This window comes from Sinocyclocheilus grahami, unplaced genomic scaffold (genome assembly GCF_001515645.1).
Source record: "Sinocyclocheilus grahami isolate Dianchi unplaced genomic scaffold, SAMN03320097.WGS_v1.1 scaffold3.1, whole genome shotgun sequence".
Classification (NCBI taxonomy): Eukaryota; Metazoa; Chordata; class Actinopteri; order Cypriniformes; family Cyprinidae; genus Sinocyclocheilus; species Sinocyclocheilus grahami.
In genome coordinates, this window is record NW_015505182.1 from 8,459,845 (window position 1) to 8,475,981 (window position 16,137).

General features: G+C 37.4%; 1 protein-coding gene across 2 annotated transcripts in view; it reads right to left on the reverse strand.

Moving 5' to 3' along the window:
• Nucleotides 1-15,386, reverse strand: part of LOC107579618 (ERC protein 2) — a 62,793-nt gene extending 47,407 nt beyond the window's left edge. For both annotated transcript variants that reach the window (XM_016265518.1, XM_016265457.1), the window contains exons 1-2: nucleotides 15,331-15,386; nucleotides 10,944-11,669 (exon numbers count right to left, since the gene is read on the reverse strand). In XM_016265518.1, coding sequence (XP_016121004.1) covers nucleotides 10,944-11,597 — 654 coding nt within the window. In that variant the 5' untranslated portion in view covers nucleotides 11,598-11,669; nucleotides 15,331-15,386. The remainder of the gene's footprint in view (nucleotides 1-10,943; nucleotides 11,670-15,330) is intronic.
• Between the last annotated feature and the right edge of the window lie 751 nt (nucleotides 15,387-16,137).

Genomic DNA, 16,137 nt, shown 5'->3' on the forward strand with positions numbered 1-16,137 from the left:
CCTGAAACAACATACAGAACTACCACATTTTGCTATAAGTTCGATTGCATCATATAATAATTGCTGTTAATAGTGTCCATCGTCTGTTTGATTACGCCTTTAATTGATTTTTCCGTACATTTCTGCCATATGTACATTAATTGACAGTCACCACTGATAAGATACCACTAAATATTGTAGAAACTTAATTTGCTGTAAAGTTGCTTTGCAACGATTTGTATCGTGAAAAGCGCTATACAAATAAACTTGAATTGAATTGAACTAAACCTGAAATAAAACTCAACGAAAATTCAAATATGATATGTTTCATAATATGAATAAAAACTATAATCACTCTGTGTTACCGTGAGATGTGGTTCTGAGATGCTAGATGACAACAGAAAAGTGGTTTATTAATTTTAAGCATTAAATTCATGATCTAAATCTGGTCTTTCCATTAGCTGTCTCAGTCATGCTGAAACATGCTGTGGATCATTATTCTCCTCGATACCATCGTGTTTAAACACAGGCCATCAAAGCTTGTTACTGTACAAATCAAAAACAAGTCAGCCCCCACTAATCCTTTTTGTATTGGCTTTCTTTCAGGCACCCAGGGGGCCGAGAAATTGAGAAAGCAGAAAAAGGAGTCAGAGAAACGGAGGAGGAGACAGAGAGAGAGAGAGAGAGAGAGAGAAAAAGACCTCAAAAATAACCAACCACTCTTGAGCTAAACTAGCCCATAATACCTGAGGACATTCTCACTCATCCGTTCAAAAGAGCCATTAGCAGCAAGCACAAGCCACCCAACGGATGTACCCCATCATCATTCATCAAAGCCCAGCTATTAACAGCACGGAAACCATCAATCTAAGACGAGAGGACCGTTTTAGAAGAACTAGACTAAGATCAAGAGGTTGCTAGACTATTTACATCAATGCCTTTTTTCGACCCACTGACCAAAAGGATTTACCAGACTTAATGGAAGGTCAAAAGCAACATTATTACAACCCTTTTCAGATGAATTTTATTCATGCAAAGTACCATTTATTCTTAAAGGGCATTAAAAAAAGTATCAAGCATTGAATTTCCTGCCCTGTATTTACACTACCTGTTTAAAAAATAAATTGGGGTCAGTAAGATTTTTTATAAATTATTTTATTTAGGAAATATGCATTAAATTAATCAAAAGGGACAGTAGAGACATTTCTAATGTTATAAAAGAGAAAGAAGAAAAAGGAGTCAGAGAAAGGGAGGAGGAGACAGAGAGAGAGAGAGAGAGAGAGAGAAAAATACCTCAAAAATAACCAACCACTCTTGAGCTAAACTAGCCCATAATACCTGAGGACATTCTCACTCATCCGTTCAAAAGAGCCATTAGCAGCAAGCACAAGCCACCCAACGGATGTACCCCATCATCATTCATCAAAGGCCAGCTATTAACAGCACGGAAACCATCAATCTAAGACGAGAGGACCGTTTTAGAAGAACTAGACTAAGATCAAGAGGTTGCTAGACTATTTACATCAATGCCTTTTTTCGACCCACTGACCAAAAGGATTTACCAGACTTAATGGAAGGTCAAAAGCAACATTATTACAACCCTTTTCAGATGAATTTTATTCATGCAAAGTACCATTTATTCTTAAAGGGCATTAAAAAAAGTATCAAGCATTGAATTTCCTGCCCTGTATTTACACTACCTGTTTAAAAAATAAATTGGGGTCAGTAAGATTTTTTATAAATTATTTTATTTAGGAAATATGCATTAAATTAATCAAAAGGGACAGTAGAGACATTTCTAATGTTATAAAAGATTTCAGTTTCAAATAAACAAATAATTCTGAAATAAAAATGTATTAATATTTCCACAAAAATAAAAGCATAATATTGATAGAATGATTTCTGAAGGATCACGTGACACTAAAGACTGGAGAAATTACGCTAGCTTTGCATGAAAGGAATAAATTACATTTTAAAATATAGAAATAGAAAACAGTTATTCTAAATTTTTATAATATTTCACAATATCCTGTTTTACTATATTTTTGGACATGGACTTCTTTCAAAAGCATAAAAAAATTGTACAGACCCCACATTTTTTTTAAACTAGTGTATATGTACTCTACACAAACTTGAGTGCACTGAATCAAAATTATGTTTTAAATGGAATAATAGCCTGCTGAGTAAAAGTAACCTAAACCAAAGATGGTTTGCTGGATTAAGCTGGTTGTAGCTCTTACTCTGAATTCAGAATAGTACACTAGAATACTAGTCTCAGTATTTCTGCCATACTGTATATGGGAAGAATAGTAAGAGTAGAATGCTTTTCCAATTTTAGCCCAAGCTTGATCATCTAAAAATGGCCAAAACCAGAAAACAGACCAGTCGTACTAGGCTGGAGACCAAATACGTAAATCCAGCAAACCAATTGAATCTGGTTCAAGCTTTTTTTTTGTTTGATAGCATATCATTTACTGGCTAATCTTTCTTGTAAATAGCATGTGAAACAGTAGGTTTTATGCAAAATAAATAAGACCTCACTATGATGCATGTTTAATTCAGCGAGCTGCGTTTACTTATTACCTTTGAAATAATTGGATTTTTATTCAATTCTGTCAACTGTAAATAATGACTTTATCACTCAACTTTTGCTCAACAAAAGTCAACTTTTGCATTATGGGATGCAGCATCCCATAATCTGTGCTCTAATTGCATACTGCACATTTTGCAAATGTAGTATGTCAAGAGTAATTCATTCATAAAATCTGCATACTGGGCATGCTATACTCACAGTATGCTTCATATGGCATTTTGAGCTTCCCAAGTGATACCCTGTGATGAAGGATCCTTCCCTGATCAGCATCACCGTGGCCCACCTTTCGCCTGCCCACCTCCAGAATCACAGCAGGAAGGAACATGTGGCCACGAGGAGGGGTGTGAAAATGAAGCACTGCTAACAGCATGTGATGACGTGCACCTTATACTAATTGTGTCTGGTGACCGCTGCTATATAATTCAGCATGCCGTGTCTCCTTTGTGAAGCCGGTATCTTCAGTACATGCACAAGTGTCCTTGAGGTCCAGACGTGCTGGAGGACATGGATGGACTAGGCCTAGTGTACACTATAAGACTGAAGGTCAGCAAATAATACTGAGGAAATTCTTGAAATTGCTTAGCACTGATTGTACAGAATTTAAAAAAAAAGATTTTCTTAAAGATTTCTATCTTCTTAACATCTTTGCTCTTGCAATTTCAATGGCTGTTGCTCACTGCTACTCTTTTGCTTGCAGAAAAAGGTTGGATTGATTTCAAACAAGTTTAAAATGTATATGTTTATTGTAGTGTCCAGAATACTAAAAGCATAAAAAAGAAGGCAAAAAAGGAGCATTTTGCAGAATATATTTACAATTTATGCTATACATATATGATGAAAAACAGTGTTGGTTAAGGAAATATATATTTTTAAAATTGAAAATATGCTCTTTTTTTTAAACCTTAAAATTCCAAAATATATTACAATATGTACTTCAAGGGGCAGAAATGTAAATATATTTCAAATTTATGCTAACTGTATGATGAAAAGACAATTAAGGAAATCTATTTTCAAATTAAAAATATATTTTGTTTAAACTTTCAAATTCTGAAATATATTTCAATATGTACCTCAAGGGAAAAAGAAATTTTAAACATTTAAAATTTATGCTAAAGATATGAAAAATATAAATATATATATATATACAGTGGGTACGGAAAGTATTAATATATATTTTAAGCATTTTTTGTTTAAACTTTTAAATGCTAAAATATATGCACTTCGAGGGGCAGAAAAGCATTTTATAAAGTACATTTTCAATTTATGCTAAATATACAGTATGATGCTGGTTAAGGAAATATATATTTTCAATTTGAAAATATATTTTGAATATTCCTTCAAATGCTAAAATATTCACCTTACAGGGCAACAAAAAATGCCTTGTCAGTCTTACTTAGATGTGAATGCAAAATATATTTTGAACAACATAAATATATTTAGATTTAAAATGTAAAAAGGCCCATGAATATAAATAAATATAAACTATTAAAATATTATAAAATATCATATTATATTAAATAAAATATTATAAACATAAAACTAAATATGTAAATATATTTTTACAATCTATATTAATATAAAATTATAAACAGAAAATACCAATCATGTATACATTGCTTTATTAGCAAAGTTAGTAAAATAGTAGACTTATTGTAATGATATCTGTCAGGTAGGGACATTTTATGTTTATGGTTAAGCTGATGCAAACCATTTTATTTGTACCTATATTTTCATATCTCTTTCTGGATACTGTGCCTCTCTTGGATCGTTTTTTTGCATATTTTGTTCATAAAGACTCTTTGAAAAATATCACCATGAGTCATTTTACATTTACATTTATGCACTTGGCAGATGCTTTTTATCCAAAGCGACCTACATTGCATTTAAAATACACATTTTATGAGTGATTTGCAGCATTTATATTCAAATGAACAGATAAACAAATACATACTAACATGCATACAATGTCTGATCACGTAATCTTAACTCCAAGGGCTTCATAAGAAACCTCTTGCATGTCTAATCTTGTTACTTTCCACCACAGGGCACTAAATGTGTCATGGTAGCACTGTCACTGGATATGTACCTACAGCTCTGCTAATGTCCTTTCCCATTTTCTGGGCACTGCACGAACACACACACACATACACACGCGCGCACAGGTGTTTGCTGGGAGCTGTGGTGACACCATCATGATTTAACCTTGAGGACTCCGAAGAAGGGACAGTATCACACAAAGGAGAAATGAGACACACACACACTTTCACAGATTGGCTGAGCATAAGCCTGTCTAACTTGCATATCCAATCTCATTTGTGTATTTCAGTGTCCCTGTTCCAGTATCCCCTGCATTGTAACCATGATTGCATTCTACGCCACACATCTGCTCCTCAATAGTGAGCTTGCAATAATTTTATATTTATGCAAACTAAATGCAAGGTCGTTTTCTTTTAATACAGAGCCATGAAATAATTAGAACATGCTGCTTCTTACATTTTTCTTTTGAGAAACAACTGCTAATCTCAAATATGTCTCCTCTGGACTTTCAGAAAAGATCTCAACAATGTCTCACACTGAGCTCAGATTTAAAGAAGACCTATTATGCCCCTTTTTACAATATGTAATATAAGTCTCAGGTGTCCCCAGAATGTGTCTGTGAAGTTGCAGCTCAAAATACTCCATAGATCATTTATTATATCATTTTGAAAATGCCTATTTTGAGTGGAAACAGAACAGCTGTCATGCATGTATCTTTAAATGCAAATGAACTGCTGCTCCCCACCCTCTTTACTAGAATAGGGCTGTGCCTTTACAACTCTTAACTCAGATACTCTGCTAAAAAAATCTTCTGTTTGATTTTGATTATCATGTCTATTACGCAGAAATCATGCGTTTTAAACCATATTAGTTTAAACTTCTGATATACGGTTTTCTGAGTGCACACACTCTTAAAAATAAAGGTGCTTCACGATGCCATAGAAGAACCTTTTTGTCTAAATGGTTCCATAAAGAACCTTTAACATCTGAAGAACCTTTCTGTTTGACAAATGTTCTTTGTGGCGAAATACGGTTCTTCAGATTACAAAAAGGTAAGAAAGAGATGGTTCTTTAAAGAACCTTTGACTGAATGGTTCTTTGTGGAACCAAAAATGGTTCTTCTATGGCATCGCTTGAAGAACCTTTTGAAGCACCTTTATTTTTAAGAGTGCACATCCGAAGCACACGTGCACAGAAAGCGGCTGTCACACAGCAGGTGAGTACTAAACTAAGTTCTCTTTCATGTCTTATTGCGCTTAAACTGTCAAATACACACAAGTTTATGTTAAAAACACACATGAGTTACAAAAACAGTCGATTATGTCATTGAAAGTAAACAGCTACGAAAGAAATTGCATGTTTATATTAAATCTGTGTGTCAGCAGCTTAATATACAATAAATAAATAACTGCTCTCTTGTCTCCTCTGAGGCTGGGACTCTAAATAAGCCTTGTTCAGACTGTCAACCCAAATCCGATTTTTGTGCAAATCCGATTGAAATACGATCATATTTAGATAGTCTGAACGGCAACGAACTACATGAAATCCGATTTGTGCAAATCCGTTTTGAGCTACATTCGTATGTGGTTTGGAATCCTATTCAAATCGTATTTCAGGAAATCCATTTCAGTCTGACCGGTCAGATCGGATTTAGTGTAGCTTTTTCACGTTCTCACGCCACGTAAAACGAAAACACGTCAGACGTTTTTGTAGAAAATATAATAAATGTCTTTGCAGAAACAAGCTTGTGTTGTTGCGAACTTTAAGTCAAGCAGAAAAAGACAATATACTGCTAGTATACTCACCTCTTTGAGTGTTGAAACCAGCGGAGATGGCAGCACGGAATAAAGTCGCACATTCCAGCTTTCTGGCTGTGTTTCTGATGCTGCCTCATAAGATGAAATCCATAATAATAATAATCCAGCATGATGGCAACATGTTGCCATGTCGTAAGACATCTGTATTGCAAACTGTATTGCAGTTATTGTTGTTTTTAGCTTAGGCATAATGCAACGGCATTGCCATAGTAACTAACGCACATTCAGTAAAACGAAAGAGTGCTTATGGACACAAAAATCGCATATGAACAGCTGCAATACACTGTGTGGACAGTCAGTCAGTTACTGTCCACCGGATATGCACAAAATCGGATTTGGGCTGACAGTCTGAACGAGGCTATAGTGTTCTGTGCTTGTCAGTGCAACCAAAGACAGAAAAGTTAGCATGCTTTGCTTGAACTTTCACCATGGCTTTAGAACATCACTGTCGCTTGTGAAACACAATAGTGGCACCATGGGTGGAAACGTGCAGATTAAGAGGCGGTAATATTATAAGATCCTCTTTCTACGTCACGGGGGGAGCGAAATCTGAGCGGCTCATTTTTCACAAGCTTGCAGAGAAGGGCTCCTTTTTTAACATTTCCTGGGTTGGTAGATGCACCGGGGACCCAATTACAGCACTTAAACACGGAAAAAGCTAGATTTTTATGATATGTCACCTTTAATAGTAGAGATATATTAATCTCGCTTTGTCTCATTAGTGTCTGTTTTTAAGAAACTTCAAATCAATCTTAAAAATGAAGGTTCCAAAAGAGAGTTTTTGCAATGATACCATAGAACAGGGGTGGCGAACGTCGGTCCTGGAGAGCCGCAGCCCTGCAGAGTTTTGCTTCAACCCTAATCAAGCACACCTGCACAAGCTAATCAAGGTCTGAACGGTTACTAGAAAGCTACAGGCAGGTGAGTTTTAATTAGGGTTGGAGCTGTACTCTGCAGGACTGCGGCTCTCCAGGACCGGAGTTCGCCACCGCTGCCATAGAAGAACCATTTTTGGTTCCTCAAGGAACCTTTCAGCAAACAGTTCTTAAAAGAACCAGTTTTTCCTTATTGTGAAGGACATTTTAATAATCTAAATAACTACTTCTATTATAAAGATACTTTTGTGAGAAGAAAAAGTTCCATGGATGTTCTTCATGGATCCATCAATGCCAATAAGGAACCTCTATGTTAAAGAGTACGTGAGAACTAAATCTCCTGAGCAATGAGTGTGATTTTATCGTGTTCTTCAGGGCTGTATTTGCTCCAGGTCATTCAGGTTATTTAGATGTCAATTGTTCACTACAATTTTCAAATAATGTATTTGCCCAGGGCTTTTATGAAGCCACTACAATGTAAAATTTGCCTTGTGTGTAGAAACTGACCTGTTGATAATCAACATCCTCACAAGCTTCAGTTTCTAGTGACCTAAGACAGAATCTTCAGCAACACTCCGCCGTATTTTGCATCATCCCTTCTTTCTTCAATTTCATTAAGAAACCCATTTTCTCCCCAGGACTGCTAATTTATGCATTCTGTAGTCTTCATCTCCACCAATGTCAAAAACATCAATTAATGTATGTGTACGTTAAAAGTGCCATTCTGGCAGCGAGAACGATCCTGAACTAAATGAATGTTTTGGCATGTGAAGTGTTTATTGAACCAATCGGATAAGAGTAAATGGAGAGTCAGCGAGAGCCTCATTTGATTGGCTACAAGGTGGTGGACCCACCCTCCCCCTCATGCCTGCAAAAGTCAGTTACCGAGAGAATCGTGCCAAAATTGTAAGCGCAGAGAAAAGAAAGACATAGCTGTACATATCGGTTTATTTCTGGAACTTTTTGCCCCACATGCACAACAAGTAATTTAGACATTTGCAACAGTTTATTTTTGTACACATACAGATTGGTTCTATGCAGTCAATCCGTTTTGCAGTTCTTTAAAGTGTAGTTTTCGCTTGCAAATCACTGTTCACAGGCTTGCAGTACTTTTGACCATATTTTAGCGAAAACAACGTTCCAAAAGATGGAAGAATGCAGATATTTATTTAGCATTAGCATGAAGCTGCAGTTTCCACAATACATGAATTACACTTACGAGTAAGTAACAGTAAAATGCTGCAAATCATTTTTTAGCGAGGTGGAACACAGGGACCCAACTCGGGAGGCCGTGCGTCCGAGGGTGGGGTCTGAGTGTGCGGCGCACCACTTACCTGGCTCCATAGCTGGGCAGGGGGCTCGTGAGGAGGCACAGCGTCCCCGAACCAGACCCTGCTACCCATCGGCGAAAGGAGAGGGGGACGGCCGTGTGGAGACAGGGTCTCGTGCACCGCTATCCTCGCCCTCTTGGGACCCGGAGGCAAAGGAAACTGCTCTTTTATTGAAGTTTTGGGTACCACTGGCTGGGTAGAACAAAAACAAATGGAAACATAAGATTCTCCACCCGGCCCTCCTCCGGGGGAAGGAGTGGTGCAGTATAGCGTGATTACACAGTTGAGTGAGACACAGAACAGAAGAGAAGAAAGGAACACAGCCCACAGATGACAAAAACTAGAGGCAGGAAGAGCAACCTTGGCAACACAATAATTCATAGACAAGGCGTATCCCTCAAGTAGGCAACTTTTACTGATCGCTAGCTAATAAACTAGTCTTGAAGAGAAAGTTAACCCAAAATGAACATTCTGTCATCATTTATTCACCATCTCATCGTTTCAAACCTGTATGGCTTTCTGTGTGACATGAATAATTTTGAGAGTAATTTTGACCAATGTTCATGCTACTCTTAATTTGTAAGAATTCACATTTTCAAATATTTTGTCATTAATTCTTATGTTCCACGGACAAAAGAAAAATCCTATGGATTTGACTAACATGAGGGTGAGCAAGCAATGACAGGTTTCATTTTTTGGGTTAAAGGTATAGTTCACCCAAAAATTTTAATTCTGTCATAAATTACTCACCCTCATGTCATTTCAAACCTGTAAGTCCTTCATTACACAAATTAAGATATTTTTGATGAAATCTGAGAGCTTTCTGACCCTACATAGACAGCAACACAACTGACACGTTCAAGGCCCAGAAAGGTAGAAAGGACATCATTGAAGTAGTCCATGTGACATCAGTGGTTCAACCGTAATGTTATGAAGCTACAAGAATACTTTTTGTGTGCAAAGAAAACAAAAATGCATGTGCATTTTTATTTTGATGAACGAAGGTCTTATGGGTTTGGAATGACATGAGGGTGAGTAATTAATGACAGAATTTTTGGGTGAACTATATCTTTAAAAAAAACTTTAATAATGTAATAACATACGCTGCTGTTCAAAAGTTTGGGGTTTGGGGAGCTCAATTTTTTATGTCATTCAAATAAGTCTTTCAAGCTCACCAATACTTCATCAAAAATACAGATAATTGTAATTTAAAATAACTGTTTTCTATTTTAACATTTTAAAATGTAATTTATTTCTGTAATAAAAACGCCAAATTTTCAGAAAACATTCTAATATGCTGATTTGGTCCTAAAGAAACATTTATTTTTATTATCAATGTTGAAAACAGCTGCTTAATATTTTTCTGGAAACCGTGATACAGTTTTGAACAGTAGTGTACATCATAAGCTTATCAAAAGCCATGAGTAGTAGACAATAAATGATCTATAAATGCCATAATGTATTATTTATACATCTTAGCAAAATTCACTCTTAATAAAAATAAAAGGTTCCACAAAGGGTCTTACAGAACAATCTGATATTATTAGAGAACATTTTTAATTTCTATAGTTCTTTAGAAGGTTATCAGTATACTGGTACTACAAAAAAGAAAAAAGCCCAGGGGGCCTTTTCCTCTGTGAATGGCTGATATCTAGGACAAATATAGTGATCTGGGGCCTTATTTATAAAACGTGGTGTACGCACAGATTTGATCGTAGAGTGTGCGTACGCAAAAATCCACACCAACGTTCATATTTATAAAAACGGTCTTTGACGTGGAAAAGAGTTTAGCGCCACGTCAGGGTCTGAGCAGACATATGCACTTTTGTTTGCCCGAGTTTTGGAAATATAAGCCATTCTTGCCACTTGTAAAAGATTTGGACATTGTCAGGTACTCTTTTAAAAGTCAATGACATTAATTAGACATTGTTTACAAGGCAGAGATCTGAAACTGTTCAGCTGCTCACAATTTCAAGATCATTGCAATTTATAGATTATCTTCTAAAAGAGAGGCGTACGCACATTTTCTGTGCATACGTTCGTTCTATGAATCACACGTATGCACTTTGAGAAATGATCGTAAAATCACATTTAGAATGCTTCTATGCAGTATTTTATAAATGAGGCCCCTGAAGAACATATAATGTAACATCAAGAACTTATTCTCCAAAGAACCATACAGCATCTCAAAAAGCCAAGAAAACGGGCCTTAATTGGAAGAATTACTGCAAATAATCTCTAAAGAACCCTTATTTTTACTCAGGCATAGCTCCTTATCATTCTGCATGTAAGGTAAGGTAACAATCCTAACCTGATTCTCCTCGTGGGTCACTCGCATCTGTTCTTTGAGAATTGACGTGCGAGCTGCCTCCTCTTTCCTCATCACGCGTTCTTTCTTCAGCTCGGGGCTCCAGAAGCTCTTGATGCTATTGGTGGAAGAGCCCAGCTTGCTGTCCTTCAGGTCCAGCTCCCTCCGTAGTAGCTCGTTTTCCCTCTGCATGTCCCGCATCTGCGCTTGGAGCTCCAAAAGTTCACCTCCACTGCCCCTAACCGCCTGTCGCAGCAGGGCCGACGGCGTCCCCTGGTGGTGGAGCATAGACAGTGAGCCCAGATCTCCATAAGACAGCAGGTCGGCGTGCGGGTGTCCCACCATTGCGATATTAGGGGTGCTGCCCATGGCCGTAACCCGACCGCCATACATCGCTCGACTCGTGGCCCGACCGAGCGTCAGGGTACCTTTAGGGTAAGTAGCCGTGGATCCGACGCCTTCATGGTCGCTCAAGTACATTGGGCCAGATGTTGCGTAGGCAGCATTGAGGGACTGGATGTTCTCCATGGATAAGGTCTTGCTGCCCGAACTGCCACTGTTGGCTCGACGGTGGCCCAACCGAGGAGAGCGGGGCAGCCGTGGGGAGCGAGCAGGGCTGCCCTCGATGTGGCTGACGGCGCGCGCACTGCCATACATCTCCCGAGGTTCTGTAACACAGAGTCTGTAAGAAAAGCCCCTTCACGGATCGACAAGGGTGTTTATTGCATCCTAGAGAAGAGAAGAGAAGAGAAGTCACACACTTCAAAATGCAGTCAAACACTTCAAAATGGCTGCAACAAAGTGGCTTTGTGTATCGTCTGGAACAATTCTTCGCTTTCATTTACAACAGCCTAGAGCTAATCAAAATGCAAATACGTATTAAGTTCCATTGCGAGACATTGTATTCTTTTTCATTTCAGAGACAACGTAACTTCCTTCAAATTTCTGTCTGAGGTGGGTTCAAGATAATGCCGGTGTCTATTCTTCAGAAAGATGAGTCAAAATGAAAAGTGCCCCGCAGTTTTCCTCAGAGGTGGGGACCACTTGCTGCTCGCGGGGATGACGCTGATGCTGTGGACAGGGTTGCTATGGCAACAGTGACTGAGATGATGGAGGAGAGCGCACCTGTTTTCACTCGTATTAAAAGTGAGGATGTGTGGGCATTCATGGGCATGTGAGGGAGCGAGAGAGAGTGAGAAATGTACAATTATGCTGACATTAAACGAAGCTGGTCTTGCAGATGGCCTGGTCATCTGTGCACTTTCGTGCCAGAGTACACATTCGGCCTTCATCTTTCCGGACGGAGACCATATATATAGCATGTCATACTGGACAAACAGGGAAAAAAAAGGGAAAGGGCTGCACCCGAATGCCAAGATTTTTACATTTTCTGGTGCTTGCCAGTGCAAAACCCACTGTTTTCTGGATGGTTGCTTACTATTACGAGTCAAAAGTACTCTGCTGTTAAATATACAGTAAAAACGGCAGCCAGAAATTCATGGTAAACAAAATATAGTGGCAATGTTTCCGGTATTATGGTATTGTTAATCACCAAGTTACTTGAACTTCCAAAATCTGCTTTTACCTTAAAATGTACTTATAACCACCATGATAATACCGGTGGTAAAATAGAAAGCCACATATTGAATCAGAGTTCTGAGCAAGTGGCTAGTCAATAACACATGACCAATATATGGTTTGTAGGGTCATACAAAGACAAAACACCATCAGGGTAACACGTAACACTAAAATAATACAATAAGCATTAACTAAATAACACAAAATGTGTCACAAAACATCCTAATATACATTATTAATAACAAAATGGAGAAGTGACAAAATTATTTATACTTTATGTAATATAATCATATGTGGGAATGTCGTTTTACTGTGTTATTTTTTTAATAAATTAAATTAGTAATTTAGTAAATTAGTGTTGTCAAAAGTATCGACTGTGATACCATTGGGGTAACACTTTATTTGAAGGGGTGTGCATAAGACTGACATGACACCTTCATAATCATGACATGACACATGTCATGAATATGAAGGAGGTTTTATGCATGTTTATGACAACTGTCATTAAGTGTCATTCGCTCAGTTATGTCATTTTTAATGCAAATATGACATTATTTGACCTAACCCTACCCCTACCCTTACTACTAACCATAGCCCATAACAAAGACATCTCAAACAATGTCATCTTTGCATAAAAAATTACATAACTGAGCGAATGACACTTAATGACAGTTGTCATAAACATGCATAAAAAACCTTCATATCCATGACATGTGTCATGTCTTGATTATGTAGGTGTCATGTCATGATTATGAAGGTGTCATGTCAGTCTTATGCACACCCCTTCAAGTAAAGTGTAACCACAGGTTTCAACTGTAGAATTTTTTACCGTTTTTTTCTCTGTAAAAATTACAAAGATTTTTACAGAGTTGATGTAGGCTACGTCAATTCCAGTGTAAAATAACACCTCTTCTACAGTATATAAGCTGCTCAATTTGAGGTATTACCCACATCTGTAGCACAAATGCTGAAGGATGAGTTATGCCCAGAAGTTAGTTCAAACCTCTAAACCTTGGAATGAGAGATGAGGCATGATTCCTCAGGAAATACCACTAATTTAACTACACTTTCTGATGCTTCATTTCCTGTTCCAACACAAAGGTCATGGGATTGCTGTCCAGGGAACACATAAGATGTACACTTTGAATGCACTGTAAGTCATTTTGGATGAAAGTATCTGCCAACAGCATAAATTAAACAAGCAATTCTGCTTTTGGTCTCAACTGAAGTAGCTAACAGAGACTGAGTTAATTAATGTCAGCAGAGAAACTTCTGAATGAGAAATTAATGACGGAATGAGCTTTTTTTTTGGTCAGTAATATATAGAAGCCAGCTGCTCTCCAGCATAAATGGCTTAATCAAGGTGGCAGGGTGCATATCACGAGACACTGACTCTCTCTCTACCACCCACTCTGACGCTGAAAACAGTGTGTGCATAGAGCCACAAAGGGCAAATTACCCAGACTTCAATAACACGACATGTTAAAAGAGAAACTGGCCAAGCGATTCATCTGTTGCATGGAATGCGAGTTAACCAAGCCATGCAGTGCATGGTTTAAACCCAGAATTCAATTCAGCTCAAGTTCATCGTTTGTACAAGGATACAATTTTCACAGACCTCACCCTGGTAAAAACTCTTATTTGTCAGAAGTCTATCACCACAATTTGAAGCAGATCACTTATTGGCATTCAGTATGTAATAAAAGAAAAAACAAATGTTGAAAGTACTGTTTCTCAATTTCATTCAATGAACCTTAAAAAGTTCAATTCCCGCAACTTTTAACAAATTAATCCTTATATAGTCGTTGCTAAATACTGGATAAGGCTATTTTAAAAACATTTTTAAAGAGTGCAAACACAAAAATAGTCAATTAATATTTTAGATCTGTGCATATCTATAAAAATGTATACTCACTACAGAAATTCCCATGACATTTCCAGACCAATTTTTAAATTCCCCCAAATGTCCAAGTATAAAACAAGGTGAGGTTTCTCTTCTCAATTATATCTTAATAAAATATCAAATAAAATGATTTTGAAGCAAGGTTGACAGTTCACATCATACAAATCCATTGCTTCCAGATGTCTGCCGGTCACATTGTGATAAAATATCACATAATGTCCCTTGTAATCAAGGGTTGCCGGAAACACTGTTTAAACACCAATAAATTATTTGATCTTCTGAAGATCTGACAGAAGCCATATGTTAAAGCCCTCCTTCATCCTTCAGCCACTGGCTGTGCTGATAACATCTGTTTTCTGATTGGCTTTCACCAATGTCAATCATCCCCCAAAAATCACTTCTAGAGGCTGACAGGTCATACATGCCCATGTTTATCCTAATTGAGAAGCAATCACTGGAAAAAAAACACCAAATGCAATATACATGCGAAAATGTAATGCCTAAATTGAGATTAAAAAAAGATAGGTGTATTCAATATAATTAAGCTTAAGAAATGTCATTTCTAACATTAACATCGAATTATTCTCATTTAGACCGCACACACAGAAACGTTCATGCATAAATTATCAACCGTTTATGAAGATAAATTAACACTAATATGAACGCGTGTTCATATATTGAACCAGAACCAGAGTATGCATTGATCCTAAAGCAAATGCTACTGAAACAGCATCGAGCGACGCTTCATCTCGTTCATACTACAGCGGATTTAAGCTCACTTTCCATCATTCAAAAATAAAATAATTAGCTCAAATCGATGAATCCGACCTAAATTTCGCTCCTTTAATATAAACCCCACCTAACTGCGGTGAATGGATGCCAGTGTGTCGTTAGATCAGGTTTCGTTACCTTTTCAGCGTCGTCGCCGCTCCATCACTGTGCGGGTCCCCCAGCATCAGCATCAGCATCAGCGTCCCACGTCCTGCATCCACTCCAGCATCAGCATTCCGCTCTCTTATTGGACACTCGTACTCAAACTCCGCCCCCGAACGCATAAATGAGCTTCAGATTTAAAGGGACAGGACAAATAGTGACAAGAGACGCGTCGACCAAATGAGGCGCTGTCATGCATGTATGTAGATTATGTTGTATTGCACTGTATTATCACTTAAGCTCAATTTGAGATCAGTGTCGCCTACAAAGAGAGAATTAACACAAGGGTTAAAGCAAGGTTAAATTATGCCCCCCACACACAGAAACAGCAATTCTTACACACTCTTTATATTACCACACAAGACAATGCCTGCCTGCATACACACACACACACACAGTATTAGTAGTTTAAGTTATCTTTCTGTCCCCTACAATTATTTTTTTTACTTCTACTTTTAGAAAATATAGGCTACTTCCAACTTTTTATATTTAATAGTCATTTGCAAGCGGTGTGTGTGTGTGTGCGTGCGTATATGTATGTGTACGGTCATGGCCAAAAGTTTTGGCAGTGACATAAATTGCCAAATATTTTTAAGTTTGCTACTTCAGTATTTGTAGATAATTTTTCCACATGGTTCAATGGTATACTGAAAAACAATGATAAGCATATCATAAGTTTTAAAGGCTTTTATTGGCAAAAAAAAAATAAAAAAAATATATATATATATATAATGAGTCAATATTTACAGTGTTGACCCTTGTTCTTCATAACCTCTGCAATTC